This window comes from Lonchura striata, chromosome 4A, assembly GCF_050655825.1.
Source record: "Lonchura striata isolate lonStrDom1 chromosome 4A, ASM5065582v1, whole genome shotgun sequence".
NCBI classification, from domain to species: domain Eukaryota; kingdom Metazoa; phylum Chordata; class Aves; order Passeriformes; family Estrildidae; genus Lonchura; species Lonchura striata.
The window spans coordinates 8,257,342-8,272,359 of NC_140742.1; the positions used below are offsets into that span (position 1 = coordinate 8,257,342).

The 15,018-nt window shown below is 46.2% G+C and overlaps 1 protein-coding gene across 5 annotated transcripts in view; it reads left to right on the plus strand.

The window, feature by feature from the left end:
- Positions 1-15,018, plus strand: part of DOCK11 (dedicator of cytokinesis 11) — a 75,261-nt gene that overhangs the window by 41,107 nt on the left and 19,136 nt on the right. For 4 of the 5 annotated variants that reach the window (XM_021548503.4, XM_085570919.1, XM_085570920.1 and 1 more), the window contains 15 exons: positions 495-566; positions 934-1,080; positions 1,548-1,631; positions 2,042-2,153; positions 4,210-4,388; positions 6,190-6,303; positions 6,811-6,886; positions 7,141-7,244; positions 9,138-9,249; positions 9,366-9,432; positions 9,910-9,957; positions 10,151-10,216; positions 10,599-10,732; positions 11,391-11,506; positions 13,238-13,375. In XM_021548503.4, the coding sequence (XP_021404178.2) occupies positions 495-566; positions 934-1,080; positions 1,548-1,631; positions 2,042-2,153; positions 4,210-4,388; positions 6,190-6,303; positions 6,811-6,886; positions 7,141-7,244; positions 9,138-9,249; positions 9,366-9,432; positions 9,910-9,957; positions 10,151-10,216; positions 10,599-10,732; positions 11,391-11,506; positions 13,238-13,375 (1,569 nt within the window). The remainder of the gene's footprint in view (positions 1-494; positions 567-933; positions 1,081-1,547; positions 1,632-2,041; positions 2,154-4,209; positions 4,389-6,189; positions 6,304-6,810; positions 6,887-7,140; positions 7,245-9,137; positions 9,250-9,365; positions 9,433-9,909; positions 9,958-10,150; positions 10,217-10,598; positions 10,733-11,390; positions 11,507-13,237; positions 13,376-15,018) is intronic. The other variant, XM_077786513.2, reaches the window with a different exon arrangement.

Genomic DNA, 15,018 nt, shown 5'->3' on the forward strand with positions numbered 1-15,018 from the left:
CCCATGTAAACCCACTGCAGGGCAAAGCTGCCAGGCCAACATTGCATCCACATCCTCGAGGTTCTCCCTGTAAAACAGATGAATTCTTGCAGGGAACCCCTGCTTAGGCCCATGGCAGGAGACAGCAAAAGCTGTTCATTTTGCCAGTTTTATCTATTTTCCTCAAGCCACACCTGAAGGGTGACTTATGGAGGCAAAATGAGTTTCTGCCTCTCTGGGCCTTTGCAGGGCTTGCACCCCAAACTCTGCTGGTTTTTGGCAGGGTGCATTGGGGTGCAGAGGGGCTAAATCTATTCCCACCCTAATACTGGTAAGACATCTCTGGGTAGCAGAGGCATCTATTCCAAGCCAACTGTGCAAGCACAGCTGTGCTTACAAAAAGCCTTTTGGATGTGAGCTTTCCCTCCCACACAGGTGTTTCCCCACATACTCGGGGAATATCAGTCATGTTCAATCCTGCTGAGAAAAGTAATAGTATTCTTTGTTCATTCTAGTACTCGTGGTTCTTCTTTGAAGCACTGGCAAAGTCCATGGCAATGTACTTACTGGAAGAAAACAAAATCAAGGTAAAAATGAATTGGTCAATGCTATATTACAGAGCTGTCACAAACTCCAAAAGCTTTTCTGAAAAGCTGTGTGACTGTCTGTTAAAAAAAAAACACTGCCAAGCTGAACAGCTTCACTTTATTTTTCACTTTACTTTTCCCTTTTCCTTCCTTTCACTCTCAGTTGTAATTTAAAAATTCCAGAAGTCCTTATGGCTTGTGCAGCCTCCTTTTCTGTTACTACCCACTGCAGTTGCAGCCAATACATTCTTTGGTCACTGCTTTATTAGGAAGCAACAAAACCAAATGCTAAAGAACTCGTGCCTGTGCTCAGTTGTCCCCAGCTGCTGGCTTGCAGCACTGAGCTGGGACGTGCTCTTGGTTTCAGCTGCCCAGAGGCCAGAGGTTCCCTGAGTCCTACCAGCACGCCCTGCACTCGCTGCTGCTCGCCATCATTCCTCACGTGACCATCCGCTACAATGAGATCCCCGAAGAGTCCAGGAATGTCAACTTTAGCTTGGCTAACTTCCTGAAGGTCAGCAGTTTCTTTCCTTCTCCCAGGATTTGATTGGGAAAAAAAAAAAAAAAGAGATTGGCAATGAGAAATATGGCTACAAGCAAACAAATGTGGTCTTAATTTATCTTGTCTTTGGTTTTTTCAGTTGTAAAAACTCTCGAGGGGATAAGCTGTCCTAGGAAAGAAACCTTCTGTTTTCAAAGAGACAGTAACTCTGTATGTGTCTGAGGGTTTTCAGGCATTCCTAGCAACTGTTTGGAACCTGAAATATATATACTCTCATTTTAAATATTTTTGTTGTCCACTGGAGACTTAAGTAAACTCATCCAAATTATTTCAGAGAAAAAGGATCACGTATGTTTTGGAAAGTCAGCAGCAACCCAGAGGATGAAATCTGGCTGCTGGCAGGGCAGTAGTATGGAGGACATTTAGAATGATTGCTTTTACTTTTAATGGTTGGTCACATGTTGCTATTTTTTCTCCAGCGTTGTTTGACCTTTATGGACAGAGGATTTGTTTTTAACTTGATAAATGATTACATTTCTGGATTCAGCCCAAAAGACCCTAAGGTAAGCAGTAGTGGTTTGCAGCTGTACATATCTACATCAGTCAAAGCTTTGTAGTGATTATTTTATACAACTCTTGGATACCTTTTAGACTCTGTTCCTGCAGAGTCTTTTAGAGGCAGAGACCTTTTTATCTGGGCTAAGAGCCTGTAGCCAGATGGTCTTTAAAGTTATGTAAAAAGGCAGAATGACAGGAAAGAGCGGTTAATAACCTAGATGAAAAAGACAAGTCCCAAGTAACACCTGTACGCATTGACACTTAGGCAGAGCAACACAGGAATTTGCCAGTTATTAGTGAGTTTCACCAGATGCTATTTATTAGATTCTTCAATCCTTGTGCAACAAGTACATTGAACTGGAAGAAAATGGGCCAAACTAAAAACATAGTTTGTGTTTGTCTTTTTTTATCTCAGCTGCTGGTTGAATACAAGTTTGAATTTCTTCAAACTATTTGCAATCATGAGCACTACATTCCTCTGAATTTACCAATGACATTTTCCAAACCCAAGCTGCAAAGAGTTCAAGGTATGTTCTTTTTTAAGAGATTGGCTAAAGAGCTATAATTTATTAGTCCTGAGGGTTTCTAACTAGATGAACTTTGGTTTGGTGTCAAGGAAGTGTATGTCCTGGTTAGGACATTAACCTCAGGACAAGATGATTTTCTGTCAGGTTTGTATTATTTTGTTCCAGAATGGCATGCAGTCAGTCTTTCTGGTATTTCCTATATTTAAGTTTACATGGAACTAGCAATATCTGGAAGACAACTGCCTGCGTTTCAGTAAATAGGCAAATTGTGCAATGCAATCCTTTGTTCTCAGGAGTGTCAGAAGTGTGTGTCTCATTGGGGGTCCTGTAGGGAATGGGGATGCAGGAGAACAGGTTGAACTCACTGCCCTGCTGCCAGCTCTCCCTGTGGCCACCAGAAGGGGATCCAGGTCACCTTCTGCTTTCAATTGAACAAGAGCACAGCAGTGCACAGTGTGTTTGAGCTTGTTCTCAAACCTGAGGGCAGCCAGCAGAGCTGGAGCCCGTGCCAGTCCTCGGTGCACGCCGAGGGTGTTTGTACTGTGGCACCCCCACACATCCACACTTTCACTGTCACCCCGTGTTCTGTCTGGTCCTGCAGCTGCTCAGCACGGGGTGGAAGGGGCTTACAAGGGGCTGGGCTGAGGCTGGGTGCAGGTGTGGGTGGCTGGAGCTGTGGCACTGCTGGCAGGGCAGCCTCCAGCAGCCCCCAGGAGTGCTCATTCCCTCTGAGTCCTTATGGCTCATCTGTGCTACAGAACTGCAGTAAAGATTGCCAGGCTTGGGTGCCATAGCCTGGCCAGTACATGTACTGGAGAGGAGGTTTGGGATTCCCCATGTAAAAGCCCTGTGGATTTATAATTGTATGATTTATTCTGGTGGATGAAAGGGGATGTTTGGTTGTGCCTCATGGTAAAACCATACAAGTCCCAAAGTGGTTCCACACAAATACAGGTGGCAGAAGCAGAAGTAAATGAAATATCCCTTGTTTTAGTAAATATCTGACCCCTCAGAGCTTTCTGGACCTGCTGCTAATGGTAAAGCTTTGGGATTATCCCTGAGGTGGTTCTAATTTGGTAAATGGCCTGGCAGAGATAATGGTGTCAGGACAAGGCTGTTCACAGCAGCCCCAGTGCACATGCACCCTGCACCAGTCAGTGTGTCTGTCTCTTCCCTGCTGCTCCCTCCAGGCTCCTCAGCAGAAGTGATGCCTTATCCTGGTAGCAGTCTCTGCTTTGATCACAGAATCTGCCTGAATCTGTGTGAGGTGCAGGGTACAGGTTAGGTTAAGTAAGGGGATGAGGTGCTGAGCTGGCTTTCTCTCGGCAGTCAGTGCAACTTCTGAGGAGCTGTGTTCAATATCTTCTGGCAAGCAGCAGCCTGGAGCCCTAGCCTGGCTCCCTGGCCCACACAGCTGCCCAGTTGTGCAGACTGGGATGCAGACTGGTCACTTGGCCATGTCCTCATCTGCATCCCTCATCCCAGCAGCACTGCTTGCTTTTGCTCTGCTCTCTGACCTCGAGAGAAGGAGCACAGGTTGGTGGAGGGTGTGCAACGAGCTGCAGAGCAGCACTGCTAGGGCAGGTAAAGCCACCATTTCCACTGCCCATGCCACCCTCGCAGCTGCTTGCTGGAGGTTGGTATCCCTGCTGCCTGTGTGGTTGGGATTTACAGGACAAGCCCCAGTCAGGAGCAAAGCTACCCAGGCAGTAAGCTGTGCTGTCTTTCCCCTTTTCTCTGACTTACAAATTGCTCACCAGAGAGAGAAGCTTTGCAGAGCATCACATGGCAGAAATCCTTCCTTGAGGTGCTGCTGAAGCAGTGAGAGCTGAAATTAATGAACAGCCTGAACTGGAAGACACCAAGTTCTTTGATATGACTTGGGTCGCTGGTGGAGAACTCTGTGTGGCCAGTTCAGCTTTATTCAAAGATCAGTGCACTGTAGGAGGGCAGTGAACACTGTTAGAGGACTTTGTGGCTTACGTGACTGTTGTATCTTGCTCTGAACAAACTCTTGGAACATTTCCCTTAACCATTGCCTTACTGTTTCTTTCAGATACAAATCTTGAGTACAGTTTAACTGATGAGTATTGCAGGCATCACTTCCTCGTGGGGATGCTTCTTAGAGAAGCCTCTGTTGCCTTGCAGGACAATTACGATATCAGATATACGGCCATCTCCGTCTTAAAAAATCTCCTGATCAAGCATGCCTTTGACAACAGATACCAGCACAAGGTCAGGCCTGTTTTGTTGGCTTTTTAACTTAATGTTGTTGAATTTTAAGAAAATAATCGCATACCAGAGTTTTGGATATTGCAGTGTGCACCAGAGGTATTCTAATTGCTTTTTAGGGAACCACTGTAAATAACTGACAGTTATGGAATAACACTAATAGCTCAGAAACCATCTAGGAATTAACTGCAGCCCTCTTGATCATGCTGAGTCATCAGGTAATTACCCCAAAACCATTAAGGAACTTGAGAGAGTCATTAACCAGGAGTTATTGAACAAAATTAGGACATCAGTGATGTTCTGGTCTTGGGCCTAAGTTCATGTCCTATATTAATATGCTATAATCAGGAAGCAGAACTGATCTCTGTTATGAGTCAGCTGCATATTTTACTGATAAGTGACTCAGAGGAGAGGATCTTGATTCTCATGAGGTGCTGGATTTCCTCTGGGTGGATCTCAGTTTTCTTTGGTCAGAGGCTCAGCATGTGATGATGCTGAAAGAGGCTGGAAATGGGTGTGTTTTATCTTGGTGCTGCTCTCTGCTGACCCATATGCCCTCCAAAGTGCCCAGCTATCTGTGCAGAGTCTGTCTGTCCTTGCTCTAGCCTGAAAACATCCCTCTCTTCAGAATTTTGGTCCTCACATTGCTCCCAGTGTGCTGCATTCCTGAGTGTTATCGGGAACATGGATGGCTTCCTGGCATGAAGGGTGAGAGAGTGCCCCAAATGTGCCAGGGGCTCTCATGAGCCCAGAGCCAGCTCCTCTTTCCTCCCTTCTCTGCCTGTCTGAAGGCCCTGGAGGTGGGCTTGCTTTTCTCTGCAGTGAGGGTCCATGACTAACTCAGGAGCTGTTTGCTCCCTCAGTGTGCAGCACTCCCCTGACTCCTCAGAAACTCCCCCTCTCTTACTGCTGTCCCACAGGATATTGGTGTATCTGTTGTGCTCAGGGCAGTGTGACCAGAAAACTGCCTGGAGCCAGGGCAGGATGCTCAGCTGGTGTCCAGAGACTCCAAAGCAAAACAAAAAAATCACACCATGGGCAGGACAGGCTGAGCATGTGCTGGCACACCCTTGCTCCAGCCAAGGAGACCCCAGCTCCATCAACAGCTGAGAGAAGGTTTGGCCAACCCATGAGGGTTTTCAAGATTTCTTTTCTCTTTTGTCATACTGAATCAGAAGAAAAAAATTTATTTCTTTCTTATTTAAATGGTTCTACTCAATTTGCAAGCCTTAATTTTTTTTATTTTTTAACTTTTCAGCCAAATCCAGAATGATTATGTTTAACAAAAAAGAAGTGGATGTAAGAGTCTTCCATTTAGACAATGTCAACCCAATCATTTTTTATCTGTACCAGTTAATGCAAATTAATCTGTTCCTACAAACTGTTTTCATTAGAAGCATTTGCTATGGAGAATTTCTGACTGGAAGCAATAGCAACACAAGGCATGGAGCAAATGTTTTCATGGGTGTTGCACTTAAAAATCAAATTATGCAAGTCAAGTGCCAGTTAAAGAGTTAGGAAATCCAGGATTTAGTTTTTTACACATCCTGTGTGACTGGGAGTGTTATTTAGCTTCCAAACCCCCTGAGTGGCCCAGGCTTGTTGCTGGAAGGGTAAAACCTCTCTGGCAGCTCTAGAAGTGGAGATGAGAAGCCAAACCAGCTCATGTTCTTGAACACCACATACAGTGTGTAAATACCAATACATATATATATGTGACGTGTTTTGGCTCAAGAGTTCCCCTTTTTTCACTCCATTGGGAACCTGGGCTCTTACTGGGATTCTTCTCTGTGCCTGCTTTCAGAACCAGCAGGCAAAAATTGCCCAGCTGTACCTGCCGCTGTTCGGGGTGCTCCTGGAGAACCTGCAGCGCCTGGCCAGCCACGAGGCACTGACCTCCTGCCCTGCCTCCAGCCCTGTGAGTAAAGCTGGGATGCCTCCATGTCTGACATGTTTTTGGACAGGTTGTGCAGTGCTTGAGGGGAGTTGAGTCCCTCCAAGAGCAACAAGCTTGAGCAGGACTTGGCCTGGGACTCCAGCAGCTGTTCTGGGGAGTTGCCCATCTTCCCAAGAGTTGTGTTTGGGGCTCTCAAGTGGCCTTTGCTTTGCAGGCTAGGCTTTCCTCCTTGCTGGGGCAAAAGAATAACAAATAGGACATCTGGGAAAAACAATGCAAAATTTCAACTCAAATTATGAAAAACAAAAAGGAAAACACACTACTATGACTTATTTAATATGTTCTGCTATTCTCTGTACTCCTCCACAAGTCCTTTGTCTCCTTGTTATAGAAGTAAGGAAATTTTTGTTTTCATCTGTGTTGTTTTTAAAAGCTGCTCTAATTTGCCATTTTGTATTGCATTGTTCCCTTCTGTAAGAGAATAGGTGTTATCTTTGATTGGTCACAAAACCTTATATTGCTTTACAGGCATCCAGGGATGAATTCATATGCAGTTTTCCATCCCCCTCAAGCAGATCCAGCCTGATTGCAGACAAAGATCCAGGTAAATGAATTTTTCTAAATTCTAAATTTCCCATTTATTTTTATACAGCTTTTACCATCCTGAAGCACTCAAAACCCATTACCCAAAACCTGAAACAGTCATCTCCTAAATACCTCACAGACTCTGTATATTTTTTCCCAGATGTGCTGTCACCCTAACTGTCCTTTCCAGATTTTCATGGCAAGCCCCATCTGTGCTGCCTGTGCTGAAAGTGCAAAGGGCTTAACTGTGGGGTCTGGGTTTTTTTTTTTCAGCCTGTGGAGCAGCCCTTCCAAATGGCCATGCAATGAAGCGGGAGGACTCAAAAGGATCCTTGAACTCAGAGGGAGCAACAAGTTCCCCGGATCAGAGTGAAAATGTAATGTACCAGGGGTTGGGAAGAGCAGCACTCAGCCTGCAGGCTGTGTTTTGTGTAAATAAGGGGGAGGGAAAAGGAGTTCCCCGTGGTAACACTCTCCAGAGCCAGCTTCTAGATACCTCTGGAAACAAAGAGATTGATGTTTAACAAAGGTCAGAGTCACAAGTCTGGTATGCTTTCTCTCTTCAAACATCGTTGAGCCAAAAATAGAATGGCTGACAAATTACTTGTGAAAGATGAAAGGTAATATCTGTATGGAAAATCTCTGCTTCTGTGGTACATCTGTCCATACTCAGATGTGCTCCCTGTGTGTGGGTGGTTTGAGCCTGGCTGGACCCCAGTGCCTGGTGCTGGTAATTGGTTTCCAAATGCCTGAGAAGCAAAACACCATGGTGTGAGATTGCCAGTGACCACTGACTTAAAATAAAGTGTTTGCAGGAAAACCAGTTCCAGGTGAGTAACCACAGGCTCAAATTTGCAGAAGGTGACTGTGGTCATGCCACAAAGACCTCTGACCCCACTGTTCAGACAGGAGGTATTCAGTACTCCTCTTCTTGGCAGATTGCACACAAGTATTTGTGCAAACCAACCTCTGCACAGGTATCTTGGTTGGCATGAGTCATTGATGCATCTTCAAAAATTTTGGCCCTTGTAAGAAGCAAGGCAAAGATTATCTGGGCTCATGGCTGTGTGCTGACGTGCCTAGAAGAGGTGAGGCCTTGCAAGCTCTTCTCCATAAATCACAGAGCTCCAGGATCAAGCACAGCTGAGTACTTGACAGTCCAGCAAAGCCCTGAGCGTGTGCTCCAGCACTGCTGGTGGGGTTTGCAGGAGATGGTGTGGCTTCCAGTCAGCTCTTCCCTCATGGCCAGACATCCTCCTCTTAAATGCACTTGAACATTTTTCAGAGTTGTTGAAAGTAATCTTTCTGTTAGGGAATGTAACATCCACAAAACCATGTAAAAGCAATGCCACAAAAGGAGCACATCTTCAGCAGTGCTCTGCAGAGGCAGACTCTGCTCATTGCCCTGTTCCCCTGGACTGAACTGTGTGCTGACTTGATAGTTTGGCATGGTCAATAGCAAATTTCTAGCTGTAGTACCATGTCTCCAACTCTAACATGATTGTTTATTTCTGCTTTATTATGACTCACATCAACAGCTTATCCCAGAATAAACAGCAAATAAGATCTGTGGATCCCTCTCCAAACATGTGAGGTAAAGCTTTAGGAGAAGCCTAGGGCTTCACTATAGCCATTTATCAAAGGATACAGCTCAGGCAGGCACAGAGATTGGAAAATAAAATTGGTATAACTTTAGAAGTCATACTTTCCCCCACACAATGTTCAAGCCTTTCCCACGTAAATTGACTCATCAGCAGGATTTCACACACTTTGCCTGAGTCACTAAGTAGGAGGAAAATTGAAACACTTCCAAAAATCAAGGGGAGGAGAAAGTTCTTAAGATGAAATGTCCTCCTTTTTAATAACTGACATTTTGTTTTGAAGTGTATGCCTTTAACAGTAAGTTAGATTTTTGCTTTAAATAGTGACAGGCAGTGAGTTTTTTAGGAACTGGCTTTAAAAATGTCAAGGAGCTTAGCTGCTGCAGAGAATAGGGGAAATGAAAGCAGGCTGCTGGATAACCTGTCATTCACTGCCCAGACGTTTTTTCTCTGGGCAGAGAAGTGTTTGGGTGCTTGGTGATGTGCCCAGGATTTCCAGGCTGCTCATCACTGGAAGAGCTGTTTCCAAGGCATGGTGCTGTGGGGTGCACATGTGGGGGGCAGGAGGGATGCCAGCACAGCTGGTGTGTGCCAGGTTTGCTGTGCCCATGCTGCACAGCCTCTGTGCACAGCCCAGGAGCCCTCTGTGTCACAGCTGTGTCCCAGCAGATCCGCAGGAGCTCCATGAGGAGCAGCGTGTCCCACTGCAGCCGGCTGGACCAGTTTGAGATCCGGACACTTCTGATGTGCTACCTGTACATTGTGAAGATGATCTCTGAAGGTTGGTGCCTCTCACTGAGGGCAGCCAGAAAAACAAGGGACCATCTGTTTTGGTCTCTGAGGTCCCCCCGTTGAGTTTTTTGAAATCTCAGTGCGCTGTTCTTAATTTTCTTTCAGATACTCTTTTAGCTTACTGGAACAAATTCTCCCCCCAGGAGCTGATCAATGTCCTCATGCTTCTGGAGTGAGTATCATGAGGCTGCTATTCAAACACTGCACCTTTTTGTGGTCAGAATGGCTAAGGAGGAGACCACAGTGCACACACTGTCCTGTGCAGCACTAGGGGTGTCTGGCCAGGTTGGAATGACATGCTCTTCCTCCCTCTGAGGAGAAGCAAGTGTATATTGAGGAAGCATGGTTTAGTGGCAGTGCCCAGTGCTCTGTCTGGGGTGTATCCCACCCACCTGTGGGCTCAGCTTCCCCTGTCACTGCCACAGCCTCCACTTGGCAGCAAATCTGGGGGAACAGGTGGGTGAGAAGATAGGGTTGTGCCATAGAATTTTGAAACTAAGTGTGAGGTCAAGTGACTTATAAACACAGACCCAAGCCCTTGTGCACAGACAAGTGTGGCTGCAGACAAGAACAGTGTGGGTTTTAAATGTTCTGAATCGTTCCTGATCTGCAGGATCTGTAACAGATGCATATTTCATTTTCTTCCTAGGGTGTGTTTGTTTCACTTCAGATACGTGGGGAAGAGAAATATTGCCAGGTACTGCATCCTTTCATCTGGTGCTGGGGTGTGGGGATCATGCCCGTGCTCCCTGCCCCAGCGGAGGTGGGAAGGGCTGGTGCACACCCACACCCACTCTGGGCAAACCCCAGCGGCTCTGGGGCTCTGCTCAGCACCGTGCCCTGAGCAGGAGCCCCTCACCTCAGCACCCTGCCCCTTCCCTCCCCTCCAGCTCCTGCATGAGACCCCCAGGCTCAGGCGAGCGCAGGTTGGCAGTGTCCCCCCCAGCCAGCTGCAGGTGAGACAAGAGTCCTGGCTGCATCCCTGCTTCCTGAGCAGCATCCCTGATTCCTGAGCTGCATCCCTGCTTCCTGAGCTGCATCCCTGCTTCCTGAGCAGCATCCCTGCTTCCTGAGCTGCATCCCTGCTTCCTGAGCTGCATCCCTGATTCCTGAGCTGCATCCCTGCTTCCTGAGCTGCATCCCTGCTTCCTGAGCAGCATCCCTGCTCTTGTGTTAGCCCTAGGCCCTTCTGGAGCAGCAGGATGGGCTCAGCGTGGTCGGTCCCACTGGGACTGTCCCACATTGGTGTGCTGGAGAAAGAGGTCTCCATCCTTGTGCAGTCCTGTAGTGGTGTGGCTGCTGCTGCTGCCCAAGCCCTGTCTTTGCTCCCCCTTGCAGGGTGCAGGATGCCTGGCTATCCAAGCACACGGCAGCCGAGAGGAAATCCCAGACCATGCCGGCGCTCCGCAGCAGAGCCGGGGCACGGCTCCAGCACCTGGGCAGCTTGGAGAGCTCCTTCACCCTCAACCACAGTACGTGTGGCAGCAGAGCCAGCAGGGCCCAGGGCACGTGCCAGCCTGGGGAAAACTGCATGGAGCCATTGTAACTTGCTGCTGGTTGCTTCGGGTTACTCAAATTCTGCAGAAGTGTGGTAGTCACCAGGCCTCCCTGCAACATTCCTAGATGGGTGAGGGTGGCATTCAAGCCAGCCCCTTAAAAATCACCCCTGGGACTTGTGTGGCTTTCTGCTCTTGCCTGTCTCAGCTCAGCTCCTTGGCTCAGTGTGTGGGCAGGTGATGCCTTGGTTTGGGTAGGGAACAGGGCAAGCAGGAGAGCTGCACTGCACAGAGTCCCGTGCTGGGATCTGCTCTGAGCCTCTCCATGTGGGTGCATTTTGTCCCATTGGAGCACTTTGCCATCTTCCCTCTTTGGAGACAGCTTGGGCACCTCATGCTCTGTCTGGCTTTAAAGACAGTGGTATTAAGGGGCAATACAGGTACTGTTTTTCTGGTGTGGCATCAGGCTGAGGCAGCTTCTCTGAATGTAGTTGGCAAATTCAGCATCTTGTATTCTTGCATCATCTCACAAACACAAAGTGCAAGGGGAGGATCTTATCTGTACCAGCACTTCGTTTTTTTGGGAGCTGGAGTGTTGAATACTGTTTCCTTCTAATTTTCTCTCTGTCCACAGATGCAGGCACCTCAGAAGCAGATATTGTGCACCAGGCATTACTGGAGGGCAATATTGCCACAGAAGTGTGCCTGACAGTCCTGGACACCATCTCTTTTTTCACTCAGAGTTTCAAGGTCAGTACTGAAATGAAAAATGTTGTAGAAAAGTGTGCTGTGTTTTTATACGTGTGTGGATTTTGGTGATCTGTTTTCCTAGAGTGGAAGAATATGAAAGGTTTTACAAAAGCAAATCATTTACAGCTTGTTTATTTTCCAAAACACTGAGTGTTTCACAGGGTCTCAGAATAATTATACCCATACACAATCTTGCCATTTCTTCAAAACTGCAAGGCCAGAGAAAATCCCATAGATGTTATACCTTGACTGTAGATGTTACAAAGATAGAATAAGAGGAAATGTATATCGTGTAGAAAGGAAGGACTAGAGAAAAGGGAAATGAATGTCCTACATTTTTGGAACACTCAGTCTTTTGTACCCTAAGTTACCTAGAAGCAAGGCCCAGATTTCTTTGAATCTCTGTATATGAATACCTCTGGGGCTGAGGCACTCCAGCTGTGGTTACCAGTGCAGACAGGACCAGAGCCATGGGTAGAAGTCTTCTCTTCCATTCTGGGATTTGTGCTTTTGGCAGCCATTGCCATCTACAAAAACCAGGGCCTCTGTGGTAAAGAGAGCCCTAGGATGGCAGCAAAATGCTGTTCCAGAAATGCTCTTCCTGAAGTGTAGTCAGAGGAATCCTGCATGTAGCAGCAATGTGTCTTGTGTAGTGTCACCAGAACAGCTCTGGGTTTCAGAGCAAGCACAGTGAAGATTTTCCTTTTACATGGAGAGGAAGAGAAAGGTATTCATAGCTTCTGTTTCCATTGCAGAGCCAAAAAGCCATCCTGGGGTAGATGTTAATACTCCTTAGAAGTTTGGTAACAGCAGAAGGATTTCAATGCAACACTTAAAACTTGCTTGACTTTCTCAGCTGCCTCTTTTGGAGTATTGCTGGACCACAAAACAGTATGATTTTCAAACCACAGGATAGACTGGATTCCCTTCCCCTTTAGTGGGCTTTGGCTTCACTTTTATGGCCACACCAGACACAAGTGGGTCCTGTACTGCAGCAACTGGGCTGGTGCTGCTCCACTGCCACAGGAAATGAGCTCAGCATAAAACTCTGGATCTTGAACTTACCACGAGGTCTGTGCAAAGTGTCGAAATCTGAGCCAGCCCAAGGGCTGTGAGGACTGGCAGTGGGATGGGGGCTGTTGATTTCCTGTCAATACAGGACATCCACATCCTTGTGTCATGCCCAGACTTCTGCACAGCCCTGAGGGGTTGGCAGCGGGCACAGCCCACCTGGTCTGACACCAAACTGTATCAATGACCCCAAGTAATTCCATGTGCCATATCCCCACAAGGTGGAAAATGGCAAAACTCTGCAGGAAACGAGTCTTTTTTTTTTTTTTTCTTCACCCTTCTCTCTTTTGGGCTGCAAACAAGACAATTTTCAAGAAAAATAAAAGAAATGGAAAAAACCCAGTGTGATAGTTACATTTGTAACAACATGTTTTATTTAAAATAATTAGGCAACCACTAACAGTTCTACAGAATATTGACTTAGGTTTTGGAATTATTGATTCAAAAGTGATAAAATATTTTAGGGTTTTTTCTCTGTTACAAAAATAGCCTCTGCTAACTACTGTAAGTTTTTAGTGATTTTCATGTTTTATTGATGATATTTTCACTGAAGGCCTTGTTTCTTATCTGGCTTAAGATTTAGTGTGATTAATTATGCAGAATTATCTCTGTCATTTTCAGGCACAACATTTCTGCTAAGTAAATTCTGTTGCTTTCCAGACCCAGCTTTTAAGCAACGATGGCCACAATCCACTTATGAAGAAGGTTTTTGATATTCATCTGGCTTTTCTCAAAAATGGGCAATCAGAAGCAGCCCTTAAGCATGTGTTTGCCTCTCTGAGAGCTTTCATTAGCAAGGTAGGTAATACATGACAAGGGTGTGGGACAACTTACAAGTATGACAGAGAGGCCAGTATGGTTAAACTGCTGTTAAACTGATATTTTGGAGATGTGTTTTAGAAAACAACTTCACTGATTTAAAAACACAGCCCAGGTTAAATTCTCCAGTTATTTATTATTTGTTGAGTATCAGGAAGCAAAAAGAGAAATCATGAGGAATTCCCACACGTGCCTTGGTCACAAGGATTAGTGTCTGTTCTGACCAGCAGCTGGTGCTTGAATCTTTGCCCCAGACTGCCAGTGATGCTGCCAGTGCTGTTGCTTGAATAATGCATGCACTGGCAGGCAGCTCCTCACCCACTGCTGGGAGGGATGATAGCTCTTGCTGAACCTTGTTCTGTGCTTTCTGAGCCCTGACAGGTTGTGAGGCTGTTCAATGCTCTGAGCTCAAGCAGTGACAAAGCCACAGCTGACCACAAAAGACTGGTGCTGACATTGCCCTTTGTGCTTATCAAAACCTGACACTGCTCAAAAGGACATTTTTCCAGACCTGATGTACATGAGAACACCATTCCTCCCAAGCCATGCAGTTATCACAAATACAAAATTAATTAAAACACCTCAGATCCCTTGAGCACAAGACTTCATTAACAAGGAAGGTCCATGTGGCAGATTGCAGCCAGGCAGGGCAGGTCTGAGTGGTAAGGAGCAAAGAGTAACTTCCAAAGGAGCTTTTGCACTAGCTCCTGAGCAAAGTCTGATTGAAAGAAGAGATTGTTACACTCCTTGTCAAAGGTGGAAAAAATCTGTGCTTTGTACATTTTGCTGTACCCCACAGCAAAGCTAAGAGTTAGTGTAAGTCTAGAGCTGGGTTTTGGCTTGTGCTAAGCAAACACATGAGAAGCAGAAATGCAGAGGTCTTGCTGGCTCCCTGTCTGCTCCAGTCAGCGTGGTCTCCTGCAAGGTGTTTTTCCATGGGGCTTCTTAAAGCCTGCTAGATTAGCAGCTGGCAGGGGCAGGAATCACTCAGGTTTTCTTCAGGGTTCAGTGCATGTTTATTGCTCTGCCTTTCTTTTAACTTTTCTGCTTGCCTGTGATCTGCCTAGCCTCGAGATCCATCCTGCTGCAGATCTGCACACGCCCTGCTCTGCCCCTTGCTAGCCAAAAGTTCACTTAGCCAGAAATATTTGTTTTGTGCCTATAGCAAATAATAGACATTCCTTGCCTTCCTGGCGTATTTTCTGTGGGTTTTTTAAAATGTGAAGCCAAACATGCACACCTGCTCAGTTTGATCTCACTGCCTTCAAAGCCTGGAGCCTTTCAGGGGTTCCACACTTGCTTTCCAAAACATCAGTGGCAGCAAGGAGGCTGCATGCTTGGCTGCTGCAAGGATGGGGCAGTGGGATTGTTTTCTTGGATTTATGCCAAAATCAATGTCTAAATCCACCCTGAATTTCACATAATTAAAGATGAAATCCACAGTCTTTAAAGATACAAATTATTGATTTCAGCTTTCTCACATTTCCCCTATGTCAGGACATATATGGCTTCTGTAAAAGCAAGATATGAACCCAGCAGATGGTATCTAGAAGGAGGAAGTGTTTTCTTTGCCAACTCCATAACCACACAAGTCCTAAACTTCCTTTTAAGTCTTCTCAAGG